At 40.4% G+C, this 24,730-nt stretch overlaps 1 protein-coding gene across 2 annotated transcripts in view; it reads right to left on the minus strand.

Annotated features, from left to right (window-relative positions):
- The window catches only part of TPR (translocated promoter region, nuclear basket protein), a 67,237-nt gene that overhangs the window by 33,172 nt on the left and 9,335 nt on the right, over positions 1–24,730 (minus strand). For both annotated transcript variants that reach the window (XM_066622784.1, XM_066622782.1), the window contains exons 7-24: positions 21,741–21,833; positions 21,116–21,196; positions 18,877–18,964; positions 18,009–18,149; positions 17,472–17,563; positions 16,442–16,639; positions 15,604–15,711; positions 13,854–14,080; positions 13,197–13,360; positions 9,906–10,048; positions 9,670–9,818; positions 7,214–7,376; positions 6,666–6,800; positions 5,230–5,370; positions 4,200–4,368; positions 1,883–2,049; positions 1,016–1,168; positions 581–697 (exon numbers count right to left, since the gene is read on the minus strand). In XM_066622784.1, coding sequence (XP_066478881.1) covers positions 581–697; positions 1,016–1,168; positions 1,883–2,049; positions 4,200–4,368; positions 5,230–5,370; positions 6,666–6,800; positions 7,214–7,376; positions 9,670–9,818; positions 9,906–10,048; positions 13,197–13,360; positions 13,854–14,080; positions 15,604–15,711; positions 16,442–16,639; positions 17,472–17,563; positions 18,009–18,149; positions 18,877–18,964; positions 21,116–21,196; positions 21,741–21,833 — 2,529 coding nt within the window. The remainder of the gene's footprint in view (positions 1–580; positions 698–1,015; positions 1,169–1,882; positions 2,050–4,199; positions 4,369–5,229; positions 5,371–6,665; positions 6,801–7,213; positions 7,377–9,669; positions 9,819–9,905; positions 10,049–13,196; positions 13,361–13,853; positions 14,081–15,603; positions 15,712–16,441; positions 16,640–17,471; positions 17,564–18,008; positions 18,150–18,876; positions 18,965–21,115; positions 21,197–21,740; positions 21,834–24,730) is intronic.

Genomic DNA, 24,730 nt, shown 5'->3' on the forward strand with positions numbered 1-24,730 from the left:
CCTTTTATACTTCCCTTTTAGGAGTATAAAGGGCTCCAGAGACTGACAAGTTTGAGAACCACTGCTCTATGCATACAGCTTCACAATTCATTCTAAGAGGAAGAAAATACAAATATTTCTCTTTATAACTTTCTCTCAGGAAAAATTAACAGAGCATAAAACTCCATGACTTCCATTACAGAGAAAATTGTTACTACCATATAACTTGGAAATAAAATGTTCTATTGCTGTGAGAAGATTAATCATGTTCATAATGAATATAAAAAAAGTTTCAGCAGGCTTTTTTTTAGCATGATAAGGAGTTAAACCTTCCTCATTTCATCTCTCGAGTTCTGTTTAAACATAAATATTTTGGTGGCAGGAGACTACCCATTACATTATATTTAGGTAGAACTACAGTATCATTATAGAATACAATGCTGATAGCTCCCATTTTTAATAATTCTGTTCTTTAAAGTGATGCAATAATATGAATATTGAGTTAGTCCTTTATACTAGTACACAAGTAGCAGCAGAGAGTACGTATCATTGGTACATTTACGAGAAGCAGGCTCTCTTCTGCCCAGAGACTGTAACTTACTTGTTCCTGACAGTCTCGCTTGGCTTGTTGTTCATTACTGAGAGCTGTGCTTGCTCTCTGAAGAGCTTCCTGAACTTCAGACTTCATGCTGGAAAGGCTTTTCTTCAGTTCAGTAAGCTGCATATGTGGAAAGCATCAAATTACAAATGATCAAGACATTTTGAAAACCGGTATGTTCTAAAATCACTGTTGATAGGAACAACATATGGTCAAATTTAACAAATGGTTTTAATCAAGGTACACAGCTTTGAATTTTCCAAATTCAAAGTTCTTATCTGTAGGACTGCCATTTTCTTTCTAGACTTGTCCCTCAATTAGAGAGTATTAATAAATGTAGGGTATATTTACATATGCATGCTTTTCCTCTGATGGAAGACTGTATGAAAGCAGTTGTATGAATGGAAGCATATGAAGAAGAAAGATGATGCTTCATACCTGTTGGTCCATGCTCTCTATAACTTTACGTCTCTCATCCTGCTGTTCATGTTTCTCCTTCTCTGCCTCCATCAATTTCTTTTCCAATTGAGACTGATACTCAGCGGACTCCTTTAAGCGAGCTTCAACAGTTGCACGAACTTCCTCTGTCACCTGCATGGTAATAGCAACTCAGTTTAAACACAAGATCCGTAAGTAGTACAGAATGTACAAGAGACCCATTCATATTCCATTGTTTTCCTTCACAATGGGAAGTATGGTTGCTATATTTGAAAGAAACTGTCCAAGCTCTGCAAATACTACATCTTCCTAAATGTAAAGGAAAAAAGAAAAAGTTTGGGCCCCTTCAAATGAAAGAGAAGGATAAGTTCTTAACTTGTCAAAGGATAAACCAAGTCTCTGGGATATTCCTAGAACAATGATGTGCTTCTTATCGCCAAGGACAGGCCACAGAGAAGCAAAATGACTGTAAAAACAAGATGTTTAACTTCCACATGGTTTGCACAAGCCAGGGGGTGGGGGTTTAGAAAGCCCATGCAGTCACTTGTCCTATATTGCTGTGGGTCATGATGGCATCACCTGCTTCAGCCTTTTGAAAGCAAGGACAACTGAAATGTGATTGAACAAACCTCAGAAAAAATGAACCAATAAAGATGAACCAATAGATGATAATGTTTTGCCCCATTAAATATGCAGCTATAATTTCAGGAAGCCTTGCATGGGTGAAACTCATTCTGCAGACTACAGCATACATGGTACATTTTGCCCCATCAGAGGTGAGTTCTCCTTGCAAAAGTGAGGCAGCATCACTGAAACACAGCCACAGAGCAAAGTTATATATAGCAGGCAGCACTAATAATACTTTACCTGCTTTTCTTTGTTGAGTGATTCTTCAAGACTAACAACCATAGCACGGTACTGCTCCACGTTGCTTGTGGCAGTCTTCAGCCTTTCCTTCAGATCATTGACTTGCTCCTCAGACTGTCTTAACTGACTGGCAAGATCATCCAAATCCTCACTGGTACTAGGCTGGCCTAAAAGATTAAGAACCATTACATTAAAATAAAGCTTCATGGAAAACCACAGCAATGTTCTGTATTCTGAGTAATGGTACTGGGATGGGAATATGAACACAAAAAGAGAGTGATGTGATTGCACCCTCACAAAACCACCTATCAATTAATACCTTTAAAGCAGTGGTTCTCAAACTTTACCTGCTCATGCCTCCCCGATCCTTGTGGCCACTGGCCACGGCTCCCCATTACAACACCTCACCTCAGTTACCCCCAAAATTGGAATGAAGGTGTTATAATTTTACACTAGAAACAAAGAAACAGCTGCCAGCACTCTGAGGCTGCAATCCTAACCACACTTACCTGAGAGTAAGCCCCATTGAACAAAATAGGACTTACTTCTGAGTAGACATGGTTAGGCTTGTGCCCTGAGTTTGTTAGCAGCACACCTGGAGGGTTTTGGAAAAGGAGGGGGGGGGTAAATGATGAATTTGCTGGGGGAGGGGAAGACTTTGTTTGTGTGTATCTGCTAATTGCAAACTGAGACCTAGAGACTGTTTGGCTGCAATCCTAAATTCACTTTCCTGGGAGTAAGTCCCATTGAACACAATAAGACTTACTTCTGAGTAGACCTAGCTAGGATTGTGCCTTTTGTCTTACAATAGCACCCAACAGAGTACCCCCCTCCCAAAGGAGGCAGGAGGGAAAAGGGGAATGGCTAAAAAGGAGTGGAGATTTTTATTTTTAATCAATTTTTGGAGACAAAGCCTTCAAGAGTGGCTTTTTTCCTTTTCTGAAGGGGGAAGAAAAAGAGAAAGGTGAAGATCCTTGTTAAGCTGACACAGACCCCAAGCCTATGTAGGTCTACTCAGAAGTAAGTCCCATTTGAGTCAATGGGGCTTACTCCCAGGAAAGTGTGGAAAAGATTGCAGCCACACAGAGCAAGAATACAACTCACCCCAAAGTAGATGGGGGCTGGTCACACACATACACCCAACATGCAGGTGCCACCCCCATTCCCCCCAGGCAAGAAGGAGGAATGCAAGCTGGGGTATTTGGACACCCCCCACTAAGAGCAGGCTGGCTTACTCTTCCCTCCCAGTTTAAAGCCTGTCAGGAGCGCACCCTGTGCTGATGAGATGCAGCACCTCCGCACTCTTCTCCTCTCCTCCAGCCCTGCCCAATCCCAGGATGCCCAGGGCGAGGGGCACACTGGGAAATGTAGTCCCTGGGGCAAGGTTGCACATGGAGAGAGCTCCATGATGAGATGCGGCACCTCTGCCTGCCCAGCCAGCCTTCTCTCCCACCTCCCCGCACCATGTTTCACATGCCCTCCCAGCCTCACGCTGCCCCACCCACCTCTTTCACAGCTGAAGAAAAGCAGCAGGGGCAGCTGAGCAGAGCTCTGCAGAATCAGCTGCAGCCACCTCTCTCCCCAGATGTCTCAGGACACCCCTATTGGCTAGCCACGCCTCCCTAGGGAGGCAGGACGCACAGATTGAATACCTCAGCTTTAAAGGGAAAAGCTGATGATATACTTCTGACTCCCTAGGTATGTACCTCTGAACTGACCATTACAGTGAAGTCCTACAGTTTTTTGGGCTTCATAGAAGAAGCCCTAAAACATTACATCTAACTGCATTAGACAATGAAGAAACTTTATAATAAATGATTTCTAGGTTCTCTGACCGATCCAGAAAGACCAAACTGATGAAGCTATGCTTGAGAAAGGTTATTTTGAAGAACAGAACCTCAACCTGAAATTGCAGAAAACTTAAGCCAGAAATTCTTCATAGTGCAGCTCGAGGCATTCTTTCCAAGGGAGTAGGCCTCACTGAACTAAGTGAAATTTACTTCTGAGAAAACCTGTGTAGGATCACACTGTTGCTCTCATAGTATTTCTGCTAAATGCCATGAAAAGCCCTGTCTTTTCCAAAATTTCCTATCCTGGAGGAACAGCAAGGCCAGGGTCAAATTTTTAAAAAGGCAGTTGATAAGCTAGAAAGTTCAAGCCCTGTAATTGCTCCTTCACATTCATCCTGAGCATACTAAATTTCACTACACTAATTTTTAATACTAAGGTTGTCCTCCCATGTTTACATTCTGTGGGCAAAACCTTGGAAAACTTGCCCAGTTTGAAGAGGCAACAGTTAATTTTTTTTTTCTCTTACCTTGACCAGGAGCTCGCTGCAATGACTGGGAGACTAACTGAGCCTCCATATTATGCAGTTGCTGTTTCAGTGCTGCAGTCTCCTTTTGGGCATTCTTCAGAAGTTCTTTTGTGTTAACATGAAGACTCATTTCAGTCTCTAGTTGTCTTTTAGCATCCAATAAATGAATCTGCAAATGCATCACAGTCACTTTACTTCTCCAGCAGAACTCAGCTGCAACCAGGGACATGGTTTGGCACAAAGTTTTTAGTTTTGTTCCAAAAACCAAGCCTAAAGTATGGTCTTCTTTCTCAAACACACATGGCAAAAATGGCATCTCTGTACATATAAACAAGCCATTTTCCATGATCTCCAACCTGAAAGCAGTTCCTCTATACAACAGTGCTCCTCCCATTCTCTGATGCAATGTACGATACTTATTGCCATCCCCAATGTTATGATGAGTTCTCCATCATCTGTCAAAGTTGTGCATATGCGCTAAAAATGATTAACACTAAACTAAGTTTATGCTTTAAATATTTTCTGTCCGTAGGTTGAATCCAAAGAAACACAAACAGGAGGAAAATAGTTTCAGGTGCAGTTTTGTAACCACCTCTACAAGAATTTGTACAGTGATCTAATAGGAAAGTTCTATTACATGTTCCTCTGCTTGCACAAGAATGTGCACATCTTTGGATTTAGTCCAAAAATGGCACTTTTTGGTGCACTGCTTGAAACAAGACACAAAACAGTCCTTCCAATACAGGGAGATACCTTCCATTTCCTGAAGGGTATCTTCAAATTCAACAAAATTTGAAGAAATCTGATATAAGTTAACATGAATGAAAAACCGAGCAAGCTACATGCAGTAGTTTGAATCCATAACTAAGTGAAAATGTGAAACTAAAACCAAGTGAAACTAAAACACAAATCAAGAGACCACTTGACTTTCTGGTCAAAACTAATCAACAGAAGAGGGAAGAGGAATAGAGGCAGTGTATGAATGAGCACATGATCTGAATGACTTATTTCTTTTATTTCTAATACTTACATCTTGATTTTTGGTAAGTGCATGCCTCTGTTCCACCTCATTTTCCAGTTTTTTCCTCAGCTGGGCTGTTTCACGCTCCAACTTCTCTATTTGGTTATTGAGCCTTTGCTTAGTTTCTGTCTCAGACTTCTCCAATATTACCTGATAAAAAAAGCAAAGGCATTTTTACAAGGACTCTCTCTGGCAAGTGATATGGAACTAAGAAAGTGAGCTTCCTTATATTTCAATGAAGTGAGCTCTCAAATATTTCTGCAAAACCCCCTGTAAGTTGTTTACTTGTGCACAAGAGAGAAAAGCATTATCAATATTGTGAAATAATAACTTGACACTATTCCAGGACAAACTTTTCTTCATGAGCACCTAATAGAAAGTACACGGATCCTATATCCGCAGTTTCAGTTATCTGTGAATGTGGCCCCCACTGCATGCCCATTAAGGGCGCAATCCTGACTGTGCCGTACGTTTGCGCCTCCTCAGGAGTAAGCCCAGCTGGCGCAGTGACGCACGCTGGCTGCATCCAGCCTCCGCACCAACTTGGGGAGGGAGGGTTGCGTCAGCCGAACTTGGCCGATGCAGGGGTCTGGAAAAGGAGGGAGTAGGGAAGCATTTCAGGGCAGGACTGCGACCTGGCTGTTATGCTGGATCCCAACCCCGTTCCCTGAGCAGTGCTAAGTGGCTTGAAGCCACTCCGCTCTCCTCTGACTTATGCCACCTTCAGAGGTGGTGCAAGTCTAAGGAAACCCAATGGGGCTGTGGTGGCTTACCCAAGGGTAAGAGGAAGAATTTCTCTTTGCCTACAGCTGAGCCACTTCTGGCTCCAATCCTGCAGTGGATACAGTGCAGGCCTCCTTAAGCCAATTTTCACCCAGGTAACTTTTTAAAATAATTTAATGGGGGAGGGGGAATGCCCCATTCCCCATGTGCCCCACGCACGCCTATTAGATTATTTTAAACAATAATTTGCCTTCTTCTTTAAACAGGCTGTCTTTGGCAGCCAGAAAAGGAACAGTAGCTGCTTAAAGAGAAGGAGTTGGTGTTCTCCTTAAGTAGCCGGAATGATTAAAGAAAACACTTGTGAGGTCAACAGGAAGATCTCACTGCCCTTTCCCGGCTGGCAAAAACAGCCTGTTAAAAGAAGGAGTCCCCGTTAAGTGTTTAAAACAGTTCAATGGGTGCATGGACAGGGGGCGCACACAGGGTGTGGAGGGGTCTGTCCCTCAAGGCCATTACATTGTTTAAACATTTACTGGGGCAAAAATTGATTCAATTTTCACCCCGTAAGTGTTTAAAATGAAGTAATGGGCAGATGGGGGAGACGCAAGGGTGGGGAGGAAGTGTCTGCAGATCCTCAGTATCTGCAGGGGAGGTCCTGAATGAAACCCCCGTGGGTACCGGGGTATGCCTGTAAAAAAGGGAGAGCACACGGTTGGACGTACCTGAATAGATTGGAGGTTGGTCAGCAGCAGATTTTGTCCCCTTTGTTCTGCCAATAAAGATTCTCTTTGCTGAGTCAGGCGAACCTCTGCCATTTTCAAGATATCTTTCTCTTTTTTTATATTTTCTGCTCTCACCTTTGAAAAAAATATAACCAATTCTGTGTCAATTCAATTGGGGCAAAGTTCAATACTGACATTAAGTAAAACCAGTTACTTGTCTGAAATCTAAATTCACACTGAGTCAAATTCTAAGAACCAAGTTCTCATGGAACAGGGCTTTTCTACCTTCCTTCATGCGGCAACCCCTTGTACCAACTAAATAATTTTAGGGTTGGGAATCCTGAAAAGCAGCATGGGAAAAGTCAGGAACACTTTACCTTTGTGTGAAGAGAAGTACCTTCAGCCATTTGAATCCAGCTACTTAATTTAGGGTAGTATGTACCAAATCACATTGGCTTTCATTAGAGAATACACAGCTTAGAAGAAATGTTCTACTAGAAGTTATCTTATAATAATGAAACCAAGCAAAACAATTCTGCACTATTTACTTCTGCCACAGCTAGTTTTTCATTGGCTCCTCTCAAATCTTGAGTCATGGTGTTGATTATCTGTTCTTGCTTCTGAGTGGTTGCTGTGAGCTTCTGGATTCTCTCATGCAATGATGTTATCTCTCGTCGATATCCCTCAACATTATCCTGCAGCATTTCATAGCTTTACAAGAAACAGAGACAGAAAATTTTGTTTCAGTCAAACTGCTATAACAAAATCAAAGAAAATAATCATTAAATAAACTTTCAGTTGAGAAAGAAAATGATAGGAAATAATCAGGTTGAACAGAAAGTTTCTTAAACTTTGCAGATTAAATTGATAATCTTTGAATTACAGCAACTGCCAAGAACGGTAGCTATTTTTCAATTGTGTCTTAAGACAAATGTCTTAAAGATAGCAAGCTGATGCAAGTTACTGACCACATTTTCATTGTAAATTGTTTTCTCACAATTAGTCTATTTTTATTATTTATTTAATACATGTTTTATCTTTCTCTTTGCACACAGAAGAGGTCTTACAATAGTTTTTAAACATACAGGTCAAAAATTTACCAAACTTTTCCGTGTGGTAAAGACCAGAAGTGATTGTGAGGAGCTCCAGAAGGATCTCTCCAGACTGGCAGAATGGGCAGCAAAATGGCAGATGCACTTCAATGTCAGTAAGTGTAAAGTCATGCACATTGGGGCAAAAAATCAAAACTTTAGATATAGGCTGATGGGTTCTGAGCTGTCTGTGATAGATCAGGAGAGAGATCTTGGGGTGGTGGTGGACAGGTCGATGAAAGTGTCGACCCAATGTGCGGCGGCAGTGAAGAAGGCCAATTCTATGCTTGGGATCATTAGAAAATGCATTGAGAACAAAACGGCTAGTATTATAATGCCGTTGTACAAATCGATAGTAAGGCCACACCTGGAGTATTGTGTCCAGTTCTGGTCGCCGCATCTCAAAAAAGACATAGTGGAAATGGAAAAGGTGCAAAAGAGAGCGACTAAGATGATTACGGGGCTGGGGCACCTTCCTTATGAGGAAAGGCTACGGCGTTTGGGCCTCTTCAGCCTAGAAAAGATACACTTGAGGGGGGACATGATTGAGACATACAAAATTATGCAGAGAATGGACAGAGTGGATAGGGAGATGCTCTTTACACTCTCACATAATACCAGAACCAGGGGACATCCACTAAAATTGAGTGTTGGGCGGGTTAGGACAGACAAAAGAAAATATTTCTTTACTCAGCGTGTGGTCGGTCTGTGGAACTCCTTGCCACAGGATGTGGTGCTGGCGTCTAGCCTAGACGCCTTTAAAAGGGGATTGGACAAGTTTCTGGAGGAAAAATCCATTATGGGGTACAAGCCATGATGTGTATGCGCAACCTCCTGAGTTTAGAAATGGGTTAAGTCAGAATGCCAGATGCAAGGGAGGGCACCAGGATGAGGTCTCTTGTTATCTGGTGTGCTCCCTGGGGCATTTGGTGGGCCGCTGTGAGATACAGGAAGCTGGACTAGATGGGCCTATGGCCTGATCCAGTGGGGCTGTTCTTATGTTCTTATGTTCTTAATGTTACTTCAATGTTATGGGAGCCATTTGACAATGGCTGGTCCCACACTGTTCAATAATATACGGGGACAGAAGCTACAAGAGAAAGATGCAAGGAAAGATGGAGCAATACACAAAGGTAGCATATGCATCAGCTATGATTACTCACCCCCACAATGGAAGCAGGGAATAGCTCCGAGGTAGAGGGGAGAAGGGGTATAAAATACTCCCTGATCTGATATTCTAACTAGGGTTAGGAAATGAAAGTGTTATGTCCACACTTGTCCTGTGAACAACTTGTCTAATGTCCAGTTATAAGAGATCAGGTCAGAATTGTGGGTCTTCAATCCACAGTGGAATTCTTCTACTAAACTAAAAACCCAAACCTTCCTAAACACAGTGGCTTGGATGCAGGCTATTTTTGGCTGCTGAAGGTCTCCTAGGGGTGAGGGGACATTTATCCCCTTGCCCTGGGATAAGCCCCAGCAGTCACAATGCTACGATATCACTGGTGCAAGTCCACGCTGATCCATGCAGGTGGAGCAGGCATGGGAAGGGAGTTTAGATCTGGGGCACACTGTTGAACCTGCCCCCTCCTGGGCCACCACCAACACATCTCCTTCCTATTCTGCCCTTCCCCTTGCCCCACTTCAACTTTCTACCTTTCCACCCAGTTCCATCCCCTATTCAGGGGTTACCTGCTCCAGTGTGCCTCCATCACTCAAGTGGAGTGCGGGAAGGCTCCAGCCTTCTGGCCAGCTCCCTGCGCTGCTGCAAAGCACTTTATGGGGATTTTGTGGCAGCCAGCAATGGTGAAACATGCATCCTGCTGGTACTTCCTTTAGTCAAGACTGGACCATAAAAACATAAGTATGAATTGTACGGGAACATTTTAATAGAATTCATAAGAACGACATACCGCTTAGAAGCAAATTCAAGTTGGGTAGAAATCTTTGTTTTCTGTGACCTCAAGTCTGAAACCTGTTCTTGAAGTTTCTCATTTTGCTCATTGAGCAGTTTGTCATTCTCTGCCTTTTCTTTCTTGTAATTCTCAAACACCTCCTGCAACTGTAAACAGGGTTAAATGTATGTGAACATGCAAATACAAGATTTAGAAATCAACGTTACACACAAAAGTAAAAATACTCTTTATACCTGCTTAAGGGCAGCTTTTGCCTCCAGTGCTTCAACCGACTCTGTCGTTGGCACTGCAGCTGGAGTTGACATGGCTTGAGGTGTACCTGACAGGCGTTTAGGGGTCGACATCAGAGACAATTCCTCTGGCAAGATGCTTGGAGCTATATATAAAAAAAATTAAAAAGCAAAATGTTCAAATTATAGAAAATTCTAAGAGTCTCCATTTCATTCACACACATCTCATCCACTAACTTCCTCTAGTGACTTTTCCACAAGCCTGGAATTTGTACTATACAGGTTGAGCCTCATTATTCGCGTGGGTTCCATACCAAGCACTCACGTGGATGGCAAAAAATGCACTATAGCACATCAATTTAAAAAACAAAGTTTCTTTGCTCTGGTGATTTAAAAACAGCCTTGCTGACCTTTGTGATGTAAGATAAGAGTCATTAAGAAGACAATCCATCAATCAGTCGTCCTCCAAGAGCTTACAAAAGGCTCTTCACTCAGCCCCTCCCTTCACCAATGCAAAATGATCATCTTTCTTTCAGGGGGAAGGGAGGGGTCGCGTGGAGAGAGAAGGATTGATGGATTGTCAGACAGCTGCCCCCCCATCTCATTAAGGAGGCTATTGTTAAAGGACTGTTCAGTTTTTTAAACTGATTTTAAAGGGGTGTATTTTTCCCCTTCTCCAGGGATCAGCATATTCCTTCTCATTTGCAGGGGCCATTTGTGTTGAGTCAAATCCGTGTATAAAAAATTCATGTATAACAAGGCTGGACTTGCAAGTCCATATCTTACAATGGGAATACATTCTGCAAACTGGACAAATCTTCATAGACCTTCATGCTTTAGTTTTTGGAGTTGTAGAATTTGTGGTCAAGACATTTGATGAAGGAAGGGTTAAGAAGACATGGAATGAAGGGTTAAGAAGACATGGACATGATCTTGAATGGGGATGGCATGCATTTGTCTGGTATGGAAAAGCAAATGAATATAAGCAATTTAGTACTCATATATTAAAGAAATCCTTATTATGGATCTGGATTAAAATACAAAGACAGATGTAGGGGAAAATCCCCCGATGGGTGGCGCCGTTGGAAGCATATACCCGACCAAATTTGTTAGAGACAACAAAAATGATTAGATACAAAAATTTAGTGAAGAAAGATGGGAAATTAAAGACAAAAGAAGAATTGTCAAGGCAAGGTGTGGAGATGGATTGGTGGACTCGCCTACAATTAGATTCAAGATTTGGGAGAGATAAACAAGAAGGTTTCTATATGGAACAGACGCCATTTGATAGACTATTGTAAGAAACAAAAGAAAAATATATCAAAAAATGTGAGATGCAAGAAGAAACAGTAAAACAATGTATGATAAAATGGGCGCAAAACATGGGCCATAATATCACAATAGATCAATGGGAACAGATCTGGAAGCATAATATAAAACTTACTAGAGCAACAAATTTCAAAGAAAATGTATATAAAATGTTTTATAGATGATACATGACACCAACAAAACTGGTAAAAATGGAAGAGAATATATCAAATAGTTGTTGGAAATGTAAATATATGGAAGGAATATTTTATCATATGTGGTGGACATGTAAAAATGCAAATTTATTGAAGGATGGTAAGAAATCTAATACAAGAGATTGTTGGATTCACTATTCCGTTGAAACCTGATTTTTGCTTAATATTACTTTAGATGTTATAAAGAAAACGATGTGTACCTAGTTATTATGATTTTAACTGTGGCAAGGATTTTATATGCTAGATATTGGAAGGACTTTAAAATACCAATGAAAGATGAATTAATAGAGAAAATAATGAATGTGGCGGAAATAGACAGACTGTCAGAAATTTTGGACCAACAACGCAAACCTACACAAATGGAGCAATGAAAACCCTTTTACACTTGGTTGAAAATGAAGTTTTAGAAATATATGACAGGGCGTTTAGACGATTATATTATATATGTACATTATATTTGATATGATAGACGAATGACAAATGAAAAATGATATTAAGAGGTAAATTTACAAGAGGAAATTGACTAGGAGATATGCAATGATTTATTAATTTTAGTGATATATAATAATGATATATTATTTCCTGCACCCTTTTTGTGTGCGTGTAGTGAAGTGTGTTATTTTTTTTGTGTGTGTTATGTGTGTTTGTTTATATTTGTTTTTGGAAATAAAAAAATTGAAAAAAAGACATGAAGTATATGAAAGGGTTCAGTTTTGCCCAGAGTTTTAACTAAAATTCACAGCTAAAATTCAATCTTGCTTTTGCCCACCACCCTCAGATAAAAGTTAATATTCTCACAGTATTGCTCAAGCTGCTGAATTCTCATTAACATTCCATTATATGAATTTCGTAATGGGGTTGATGTTAAGAATCTTGATCTTTGTATTCAGTGACTGCATCATATTTTGAAATTATGCCTGGGACACACATAAAACTTTCCTCTTATTCTCTGTTCAGAAAAGGTGGGCCAAGGGCTAGACCTCAGATACCATTCTGCACATTTCACTCTGTATAAGAACATATTGGTGGGAACTTACTGCCACTATATTCTGTTTTGTCTGCATGACTAAGTTTCCTCTTACAGTGCAAAAACTAGCACCAGCTCAGTAAGAATATGACTTTCTTCCTCCCTAGTAATGGGCTTGGGGGGGGGGGTCCATTGGCTGAGTCATATCATAATCTCTTGAGTTTACACTCAACAGCTGGCAGTCTACTCCTGAGCCTCCTCCTCAAAAATTCCCAGCACTAAAAAAGTCTAGCATAGATGGCTGAACTCAAAGGGAAGAAGAAAAAAAGCTGAAAATGATGTTTTCGGCAAGGGATTCTTGTAAGTCAGATACACATTGTCATTAGCAAAACGTAAAGCTAAAATCACAGCAACACTGATCCTCTAAAAAATAAACAGAAAACACTGTCTAAATGATCGATATTAGAGTGTACCCACCAGTCATCAACTTCCACTTCTAATTTGCATTTTCATAAATATTTGTCCTCAAACTGACATCTTCCTTGAAGAGAGAGCTCTAAAATCAGCACACTCACCAAACCTAACCAGGCTCCCTGCACCCAAACATTTGCGTCCTCTCTTCCAATTCCAAAATATAGTCCAATCATTATTATACCTTAGACTGAAGAATTGCAATGTTTGTTCTTTTCACTGGGAAGGTGGCAATTTCTTGACAGTTTCTTACTACATGTGACCAGAGTGGTGACAGTATAAACCCTACTTTATCTCACAATTCATATACATATGTTTGCGTTGCCAACATACTTTGCAATGGGATTGCAACTCCGGTGGTCTGCGCCAGCAATATACGATACATGTCACGTTGACGAACTATGGAGTCCACAAGCTGCATCTGGTGGTGCCGGGCTTCACGCAACTTTTCTAGCTCAACGATAGCTTCATCAAGTTGACTCTGCAGCTCAGAAATCCTATCACAGAGCGAAAAACGGAATTTTATTAATCTTAGAAATCAAAACTGGACAGTCAGTGGGGAATTTATTGTGCTAAATGACAAGAGTCCTAAACTGAAAAATCCATATTAAATACTATATCTGCTATAGGGAAAAACTGCAGCATTTGTTTCAAGTTTGTTTGTAGTATCAAAATATCCAAAGAGGAGTAAATTTTACACACACACACACACATGTACGTGTGTGTGTGTGTGTGCATGATAAGGAGCAACACTAGATGTTTTTGACACACCTTCACAGCTGGCATTAAAATGTTAAGTATTTCACATAAAACTTTTATTTTGATTTTAGAATAAAAATGAACAGAAACTTGTTTCTGAAGACTGAGAGCCCAATCCTGTGCATGTTTACTCAGAAAGAAGCCCCAGTAGAGTCAATGGGGCTTACTCCAGGAAAGTGTGGATAGGATTGGGCTGTGAGTGTTTAAAAACATTGTCAAGGGGGAACATACTTCTGTGAAGTTGATTCTTGTTCTTCTTTCTCTTTAGCTTCACCCAGCTCCCGAAGAGCTATCAAGAGGCGTTGGTTTTGTTGCTGAAGTTCCTCAATGTTTCTGTAGGAGACTAAGTGCTGAGTTATTACTTCAGAAGAACTGCTGATATCAGCAGAGCTAACTTCTTCATCGCGGATGACATGATTGCCTCTGGCTTCTTCAAGTTCCATTAACAGAACTCTTATCTTGAAGAAAACAGAGTATTTCAAGTATAGTTTCCGATGATGCACTTCAAGAACATTTTTTCTTCTTTCAAGCAGGTTGCATCCCAACCTTGTGCTCTGAATGGGCTTCTGAACAGAAGTCCTTCCAATCATAAAAAATTGCACTCATGGAGATACAGTTAAGCCATTTCTGCCCAATGTTGCAGGGATCAAGTGCATACACATGTGGACTGAGCAGAAATGGATTAAGGCAGTGTTTCTCAAACTGTGGGCCAGGACCCACTAGGTGGGTCGCAAGCCAATTTCAGGTAGGCCCCCATTCATTTCAATATTTTATTTTAAATATGTTAATTTGATATGACCATGGTATGCAACTGTAATCTGGGGAAATGTTACAGCTCTGTTCTTTTAACAAGCTACTGTGTATATGCTTTTACCAATGATAGTAAATGGGACTTACTCCTAGGTAAGTGTGGGTTTTGTAGCATAGGATTGCTAAAAATTTTCCTACTTGATGATGTTATTTCCAGTCATGACATCACTTTTAGTGGGATTCTCACTCTAAAAAGTGGGTCCTGGTGCTAAAAGTTTGAGAACCACTGGGCTAAGGTAGTATTCTCAGGTTGAAGTATGTCTCTTGTTGACACAAAATTAGACAATTTTCAAATTGCAGATGCATTCATTAGCGCGTTTGTATTCGGATTGTTTTCGTTTAGGAAATTCAAATTCTGTTTTTAAATAATTAATTTGCTGAAGTTTAGAGCATTTGGTATTTTTAATCTTCAGATTTATATTTCCATCCCATTTCCTAGCACCACTCACACATACAAAATCTGATTTTTACATCTGGACATGCATGATGATACTCTTCCAAGTGAAAAGAGCTCAAGATAGCATTTTATTGGTGTGATTCTGTTTTATATGCAGAGAATGTAAAATGTCTCAGATGCAAAGGATATCAGATAAAAACTACCTCACTGGCACAGTTTTTGGTCAAACTGGACTTCTGGTGTGGTTCACCCTGCTCTCCTATAGGAGATGAAAAGTTTATCATAATAAGGAAACCAGTGGGGTAAGGAGAGACCCACCCAACTCTACACTTCTTTGTTCCTTTGTTAAAAAATCCAAAGACTTTCATTTGTGTCTATGGAAGAATTTTACAATTCTTCTGCTTTTATACCACAAATTTCTTTTGGTTATATTTTCAGATGTGTAATTGTATTACGAGGGTTGGATTCTTTAAGATAGAAAAGGCTTTATTTTCTTTGCATATAAGTGAAACAGGGCTGCAACTGAGAGCTTACGAGTCAACTAAATAGTTACTGGAGAGCTGTGTGTGTGGGGAAGCTGGAAACAAAAACTCCTGGAGAAGGAACAGTGGGCCGAGGAAGGATTAAGGAGCACTCCTCCCATCTGCTGTTCCCTTCCTGCAAAATTCCACTCTCTCTCCACCTCTTTTTAAGTGTCCAGCAGAGCCAAATCTTTGGCCAAATACCTACTCCTCTAGGCCGATTCTAACAGGATAAATCTGTCTGAATACTAACCTGCTGGGAAAGATCTTTGACTTGGATTTCAAGCCTCTGATGCTCTCTTTCAAGCAAAGAAGCTCGCTTGTTAGCTTTATCAGCATCTTCTTGCAAGCGCTGAATTTCCTGTAAATCACAAATAATCATAATTCTTAAACCAATCAACATATTGTATAAATCTGACAGGAAGCTTTTTGAAAACAAGACAGTTACATTTTCTTAGCCACAAACGTTAGAACAAGACAGGATCATTCATTAATGAAAACAAGTCAACGAAAGATCATGGTCAACAAGACAAAGAACAAACAGAATCACATCACTTGTGACAAACCAGTTAACTGGTGCCATTCCTGATGGGCTGGACCTCTAACAGGCTGTAGATCCCATTTCTGAATACTTCAGCATAAAGCTCACTGCACACAGAAAACTAGCTCATCAGAGAACACACTATGCAAGAATCCCAGTTTGCTATTCCCTACTTGAATGAAGACTTTTTGTTTTAATGATCAAAATATAGGGAAACATGTAACATCCACCCACAGCATGAAGTGGTATCATCCAGTCAGAAATACATCATGAAATTCAGTTGACTGTGTAATGCAGCTATAACACACAACCCTAGCCCTTTGAAGAAACTTTATCAGAGAAGTAACAGGGGAAAGCAGAAGGTTAATTAAGTGGCTACAAAACTGTCCACTAAATGTTGGTAAGAGATCAAAAAGGTAGTGAGGAGTTCTAAAATTTTTAAAGTTGTGCATTAAGGAAAAAAAATTAAAAAGACACAGCAATGGAGCCGACTATGCCTATAAAGGGCATTTTATTTTGAATCCAAAATTCTGTTACATTTTACACCTACTTTCATAGCTTGCTCAAGTTTAGCAGAAAGGCTTGCTACTGCTTTTTGGGAGCGTTCATATTCTTCACGCTGACGCTTCAAAATGGGAGCTTTGGCTTCTACTTCCTGCACAATTTCATCCAAGTATTTGTTAATCCTCTTATTCTCCAATTTTTCAAGCAGCAGCTGATCCTGTGCTTCTATGTATGCATTGTAAAGCTGGATTGGAAGACAAAAAAAGCAAACAATAAACCTGTCTAACATGCGCTTTTCTAACATGTAGAAAAGTCAGACACCAATTTATCTGCTAGCATGTTTGCTAGACTTGTAGTTATGCTGTAGTGTATCCTATTCCCATTATTTGTGCCATTACTGTCTTTCCATTATATTTTTGAAGGAAATTGCTACAGGAAAAACCAACGTGATCAGCCAGCCCATGTGGTTGTATCATTCGCATGCAGTTCTCGTCTACACAGGGGAAGAGTGCTTTAAAGAAAAGCATCTTCCATGCAGCTGGGAACTGTGCCTGAAGGGCACCTTTATTCCTTTATTAAGAGGAACAAATGATTTGACCAGTATCAAGGCAGAAACAAAACATATGAAGAACAGAGCCTTCGGACAAGATTCAAAATCCGGAAGGTATCTTTTTCATCAATTCTGAAGCAAAAAAGTAATATAGCCACTTGTCACAGAGAGCATTTTTCAAAGGAGCGTTTGGTATTCACTATCAAAAATTGAAAATGTCCGAACGTCAAAAGCAGTGCCTGCATTACAAGGGTATGTGAATTTCTGGAAGCTTTTGTGTATGTGTGTGTGTGGGGGGGGGAAATAAAAGGGTTGCTTAACACCACAGCAGATAGTGACACCATAAATCTTACTGGCAGCCTACAATCCATCAACCAGGATGCCCCATGGAACAATGCTACATCAAAACAAGAGGATATCTGCATTTTGTCCCATTTTGTTCTACCATCACCCCAGAAATACCTGCAATATTCCTCCCCCGCAAAATGCACACACAATATGTGGATCAGCTCTAGTTAATCTGTACCTCAGTTAATTTCATGCCAGGCTTTACCACCTTGGCTACTGCAGCAGCTGTAGGAGACATAGCTGCTAGCTCCTCCTCTGACAGGATGGCTCCTAAGACAGAAAAACATGAAACATTTTGATTACTAAAATGATTACCACAGTGATCAAACACAAAGGACTTGAACTACATGCACGTATTAAGTAACCAAATGCTGAGTCTACGTGTTAAAATATGTTCAATTTCTGATTATGTTTCTTCTTCTGAACCTTCAGGCCAATTACCAACTGAAATTATTATTAATGTGTGCACAGCAATAAAGATCCAAGCAGATTGCTAAAGAAAGCTGTGGGCATGGCCTACAAGTGATATTTGGGAAGAAGACAGCAATCTCTACTATAAGTTTCACAGACCTAGAACATAAAAGTAATTAGTTTTCAAAACTGCTCTGAATATGCTTTTCAAGTGATAGAAAAGAATAGCTACATAACAAGTTGATTTGCAAGTCTGCTAAATGTCCACATTTTTAAGAGATTTATTTCCTAGGTGTTACCAGACCTTTACGTTTGGTGGCAGAAACCAAATCATTTGCATTGTCCAGTTCTTTCTCTAGCTTGCTAATCTTTTCCTTCATTTCTTTTTCCATTGCAGCCTTTGATTGCTCCACCTCAGTCAAACGATCCCGTGTCGCTTTGTTAGCTAAAAGGTAGGAAAAAAAATATTGCTGGCACCTTCCAAAAATATAATGGATAAAATCTCAATCAAGCTTTTGTAGGAAGCCCAATGGGGCAGCCACCACCTCTGCCCTAGTGTGTAGGAGAAAGAATCCCTTTCCATGCTCCTCATGTGGTTTCCTCAAACCCAAAAGTGTGGGACTTTCTAGTTTTATTTACAGGGATTGCACAAATGAAAGATTGAAATACCCTCTGTAATATCATTCACTTAATCACAAAGCTTGTAAGGACCTGAAGAGGCATTGATAAAACAAATGACACAATTACTGTTCTGTGCCTAAAGGAGCTCTAAGTTTGCATTTTCAAATAGCTATCTGTTCCTGCAAACAAGTACCACATGACAAATCTTTCTTTATTTTTTAATTTGAGGGGAGTTTCAAAAGCAGTTTTTCATACTGAACAAAGGCTAATCAAACTTGCAATGTTTTAATATAGCTGACAAATTATATTTTTCACTGTTAACTTTTTGTTCTAATTTGAAATTAGACAGTGTTTTGATGGGAGACACGTCTTAAAAGGAAAAAAAAGTATGAATTCTACAGGGCATACTCTAGCTCTTGAGTATGCCTATAGCAGCTCTTTGGATCCCAGTCTTATTCCTTCTCAAATTCTAATGCTACAGCTAAAAAAACAAACAAACAGAAAACAAGGCATTAAAAAAATTCTATGTTCTTAAATAGTTTGTTCCTCACCTTCACCTGCTTCTTTCAGAAGTTTGTGTAGCTCCTCTACAGCTTGAGTCAATTCATTGCTTTTTGCCTCCAGGTCATCAGCAGCACTCTAAATTCAACATATTTCAATTGATGCACAAAATCAAATACAACATAAAAATAAAATTAACCTTTATAATTGCAGAATACCACACAATAGTTTATACAACAGTGGTACCCAAACTGTGAGTCACGGGATGTCCTCAGTTGTGCCTCCTAGTGGCTGTCCCGGGTGCCACCACCTTGAATCTTGTGAAATCCAAGATGGCAGCACACATATCTTACAAGATTTGGATGTCACCCTCTTGGATCTTGCAAATTCCAAGATGGTGGCACCGAAATCTCACAAGATCTAAGATGTTAGTGCCACCTTCTTGGGTTTCATAAGATTTGGGTACCATTTTGGATCTTGTGAGATTTCACAAACGAGGGAAAAAGACGCTTTCATTAATATGTACAGTTAGGCCTAGGTTAGCATGTGAAGCCTGAACCAAACTAAGTCAGTAACGGAGAAGTGGCTAGCGGTTCCTAGCTGCAAGAATGTGAGTAAACAAACAAAAAGATTGTTGTCTCTCCTTTGCTGGCCAGAAAGGACAAACAAGAATTACAACCCATTGGAATGTTAGCACCTCTGCAGACAGAAAGGCGCCTTATCAAGCTGATGAAGTGCAGTTGTGGATTTCCAGTTGGGAGGGGTAAGAACTAAGAGAGCTAGCAACCAGGCCCACTTTGACAAGGTTCTGTCCTCAGAAGTTTCTGATTGGACAGACTAAATAAGTATGAAGTCACCTCAGTACTATTAGCATAAGAAGTATAATAATGAGTGCCCCAAGAGGTGTGTGCGGTTCTTCTTGGGCAGAGTTTTTGGGTGCAACATCCTGCACACTGTGAGCTCCATTGTCCAACATGGGCATCTGGCCTCACAGGTAGCCTGGAGCTAAAAGATCTACAAGAGAAGCTGACCCAGGTGAGAGTTAGGGATTAATAGAGATAGCCAGTTAGCTTTGTTATTTTATTGCTGATGTGTTTCCTAGATGTTTATGCCTCTAGCATTTGCTGCCTTATGTAACTTTATTCAACCTTATGTACTTAATAAACTAAAATCTCTTTTACCAAGTTGTTTCATTGTCTGTTGGGGACAAAGGTTCAGAATCCTGCCTAGCTGTTCAGCAAGCTACCAAGAGGCACACAAAATTATGCATGGGAAGGATAAAGTGGATAGAGAGATGCTCTTTACACTCTCACAGAACACCAGAACCAGGGGACATCCACTAAAATTGAGTGTTGGAGAGTTAGGACAGACAAAAGAAAATATTTCTTTACTCAGCGTGTGGTTGGTCTGAGAACTCCTTGCCACAGGATGTGGTGACCGCATCTGGCCTGGATGCCTTTAAAAGGAGATTGGACAAGTTTCTGGAGGAAAAATCCATTACGGGTTACAAGCCATGAGGTGTACGTGCAACCTCCTGATTTTAGAAATGGGCTATGTCAGATGCAAGGGAGGGCACCAGGATGCAGGTCTCTTGTTATGAGGTATGCTCCCTGGGGCATTTGGTGGGGCCGCTGTGAAATACAGGAAGCTGGACTAGATGGGCCTATGGCCTAATCCAGTGGGGCTGTTCTTATGTTCTTAAGTGCTTATTGAGGTCTAGTAACTTGAGGACTGAAACTTTAATTGGAGAAAGAGCTCAGTGCCTGCAAGGGTTAGAGTTAAGCCTAGAGGGTCTCAGTGTCCCTGGACTGAGGCACTGGTAAATACAGGGTGGTGGCAGTACTACTGGACGGGGGGGGGCCTTGAGGGCTTCAGGGTTCGAGAACCAAGAACTCGGAGCACCGCAAACCCCCTTAAGTTTGCGACAGGCACCATGACCCCGGTAAATTTGGGAATCACAATTATACTGCACTAAGTGAAATACGAAATATAAAATATGAAATTCACACACAATAAATTCAAGAAACTAAACACAATCATTTTAAAATGTAGTATTCTGTTCCTTCAATATGCCATAAATTCTGAATGAAAGTATCAAAATTAACAAAATAATTATAATTAATAATTGAATTTGTTTTGCAATGAACATAGAAGTCAGTTTTTCTCATAGTACAGTACTGCACAGTTTATTCTCCTATTCTTGGCATATTATTCCTCTTCTAAAACTTAGTATTTAACACTCTTGCTCTGAGCTCAAAACAAATTTTGAAACCATCACTGAAATCATACCTTGTATAAATTAGATAACTTGATATGGGCATTTAGTTCATTGTGAAATCTCTCCTCCATACTAGACTGCTGCTCTTTCGCCTGATAAATTAAAATAGCACAATTATTAATAATAGTACAATTAAAATTATTATTAATAATAATAGTTAACATACAACCTCTTAACACTTCACAACTGGGAAAAGTAAAAGAAATTGTTACAGTACGGTAGCAGTTCGGTTCTGAAAAATTTAAAGAAACAAATCATTACATCTTAAATAGGTAACAGAACAACAAATAATAGATAATAGCCTGCCATTTTTAGTACTGCTTGAATTAATTTGTATCAAGACAATTTAATTTCTGCATTATACTTCCACATAGTTTCCCAAATGCAGTATTTGGCCAGGGTGTTTGCATATTTCCAAAATGTTTCCTGGTATCACAATAAAATAAGGTTCAACTCAGACTCTACATACACTATAATTTTACTGATTTCAAACAGTTAGAGGACTGTAGTCTTGGGGTACTAGTGCACACATATATAACTTAACAACATACATGTACTTAAAAGAATGTGACTGAACCCTAACATTGCCACAACGTTGTCAACACTGAAAGTCAAAACATAGGAAATGATGTTTACCTCCTTCAGTTTTCCTAGGAGATCTTCCACATGTTTCTGCAGATTTTCATTGGATTGCTTTAGTCCACTGACTTGCTCTTCCAGCCTGGAAACCTACGAAATTGAGGACAGATAGAAGATGTTTATGCTTGATTATACACAAAATCAAATATACAGGTAGGCATTGCTTAATGACGGAAATACGTTCTCCAATCCCTGTTAAGCAATTCCGTCGTTATGAGGACATTCAACCTACTGTATTACATGCTAGACCAGGGGTGTCAAACTCATTTCATACGGAGGGCCACATAGCATTCTTGATGGCTGCTGAGGGCTGGAAATGATGTCATTAGGCAAGAAGTGATGTCATTAAACAGGTCATAACCAACAACAAACACTTTTTTCTCACTTAGGAACTCATTAGCTGCAAATGACAGAAGAGAAAATATGCAAATCTTGATCATATTTCAAGATATGGGAGAGCCCAATTTTCATGGGGGCTGCCCTTTCAGCAGTAACACCTCAGCACTACACAGCAGCTGAAAGCCTGAGGGCTGTATAAAAAGCTTTCCGTGGGCCGCATCTGGCCCCTGGGCCTTAGACACCTCAGTGCTAGACAGTATTAGTTTGTTACATTACACAGATGCTATACCACATTCAGCCACTAGATGGAACTGAATGTAACGGAAATTAACTAGCATGTAATACAGCAAGTACAGGTCCTGCCTCTGTATACATGGCTTCAGGACCTGTGGTTTTAACTAACTCTGGGTTCGGAACCTGCAACGGAGGCCAGACCTGAGCTCTTGGACGAAACCGGAGAACATCTCCGGTTGTGTCCAGGAGCTTTGGAGGCCTGCAGAGACCGCCTCAGAAAGGCCTCTGGGAGGTGCCAAAAAAGCACTTCCGATTTTCACAAAAACTGCAAGTGCCTTTTCTGCAAGTACCTCCGGACACCTTTCTGAGGCCCGCAGAAGCCTCTGCAGGCCTCAGAACACCTCTGCGCAGCAATTGGAGAACATCTCCGATCACATTCAGAGGTCCTATAGACCGGTCCCACAGATGTGTTTATCCGTGGGTTTCAGTATCTGGAGAGGGGATGGGAACAGATCCCCTGTGGATACCGAGGTTCAACTGTAACTGTAATTATGTTAGGAGACTGTGGTTGTTAAAGTGGTTGGTCCTTAAGTGGAACGTCACTAAACAGCACACACCTGTATTTTTAAAATAGCAAAACTGAAATACAGTGGATCCACGGTCTGGCACCCGTGGATTTGACTCACTGTGTACGCCAAATGGAAAACACTCATTGTCTAAAACACATACTGTCTAAAACAAATAGAAAAAGTAAAACTCCAATGTTTTAACCTTTCTGTGGCTAAACCACGCTGTTTCCAAGACTATAGAGCAGCATTTCTCAAACTATGGGTCGGAACCCACTAGGTGGGTCATGAGCCATTTTAAGGTGGGATCCCATTCATTTCAATGTTTATTTTATTTTTAATATATTAGACTTGTATGTGATATATATACAATGATAGTCAATGGGGCTTACTCCTGGGTTGGTGTGATAGGATTGCAGCCTTTGAGATGTTTGAGGTACTTTTTTTAAAACAGACCAGCAACTAACTTGGGAGAGTTAGTAGGATTCTTCTCTATCTTAAATAATTTTTTAAACTTATACTTATTGTAAACATTTTAATTGATCGATTTGATTTTGTCGTATGGGGCACTAAAAATTTTGTCATTTGATGATGTCACTTCCAGTCATGACATCCTTTCCAGGTTAATGACATCATTTCCAGTGGGTCCTGGCACTAAAATGTTTGAGCACCACTACCATAGAGCTGCTTTTAGGACTGAAAGACCCACTTCCAGGTCATGGGGAGGTTCCTTTGTTCTCTCAGGCTTGCCCCAGAATGTGTTGCGATGCGTAATTACACTACATGTAATTTTATAAACCCTTATCATATCCCCATTCAGCCATTTGTTTACCGAACTCAAATGCCCTAGATCAGTGGTCTTCAACCTTTTTCGTGCCACAACCCCACTCTTTCGCTACAATTCCAATTGCGATCTTATTTTTTCTAGATCTAGATAAGCAAGAGCAAGAATTGGGGTAAGAAAGAAATCACAATTAAGCAAAATTGCTGAAAACCTGAGCAGGGCTGGGACACAATCTAATGATATCTGAAGGCGTACACTAGATGACTTCCCCTTTACGTGGTGGTGCTCTAGACCTGTGGTCTTCAACCTTTATCATTCCTGTAAGTTGCCACAATCCCACAACTGAGGCTTCATGACCCCACTGGGGTCACAACCCCAAAGTTGAAGAACACTGCCCCAGATGATTGTATTTTTTCCTCTAAGGCATCCAAACTGAAGACCACTGTGCACCAGGAAAGGTATCCCTGGCGCTTACCATTCCATTAGGGAGCCTTTCTTCCCATCGCCAATCTCTCCAAAGTCTGTCCCAGCCAGCCTCTGCTGGGGTAACCAAACCTGGAAGTGGTGGGCCAGAGTGAAGTTCGAGGGAGTTTGGTAGCAGGAAAAGAAGTAAACACTATGAAACTGTAAGCACCATTCACGTGGGAAAGGGAAAAGGCAGGGCGCCGGATTCGGCCCACAAGCTGGAGTCTGGAGAGCTCTGCTCTAAGGTGGTGTTCCAACCCCTTTTTCATTTTGGGTGCTATTTTTCTATGCCTCTTCCACTTTTACAATATGATTCTGCAAAACAATGACCAGAACTATACACATGCATTGCCTTTATAAAATTATTATCTACTACACTTGAACAATAAAAATTTTGAACAAGTTCTTTATACTCTCCCCTAAACTGTTATTTTCATTGTTAAATTAGTTGCATGTTTTTTACAAGCAATGCTAGGTTCTCTTATTACCCAATATTCAGTGTTAACCTCACTGGTATGACTGAGGGCGTCAGAATCTCCTATCCATAACAGATGTCCCTACCCGCGTGTCCAGAAAATTATGATTGCAAATATCTCAGT

Source organism: Tiliqua scincoides, chromosome 4, assembly GCF_035046505.1.
Source record: "Tiliqua scincoides isolate rTilSci1 chromosome 4, rTilSci1.hap2, whole genome shotgun sequence".
In the NCBI taxonomy this organism is placed as follows: domain Eukaryota; kingdom Metazoa; phylum Chordata; class Lepidosauria; order Squamata; family Scincidae; genus Tiliqua; species Tiliqua scincoides.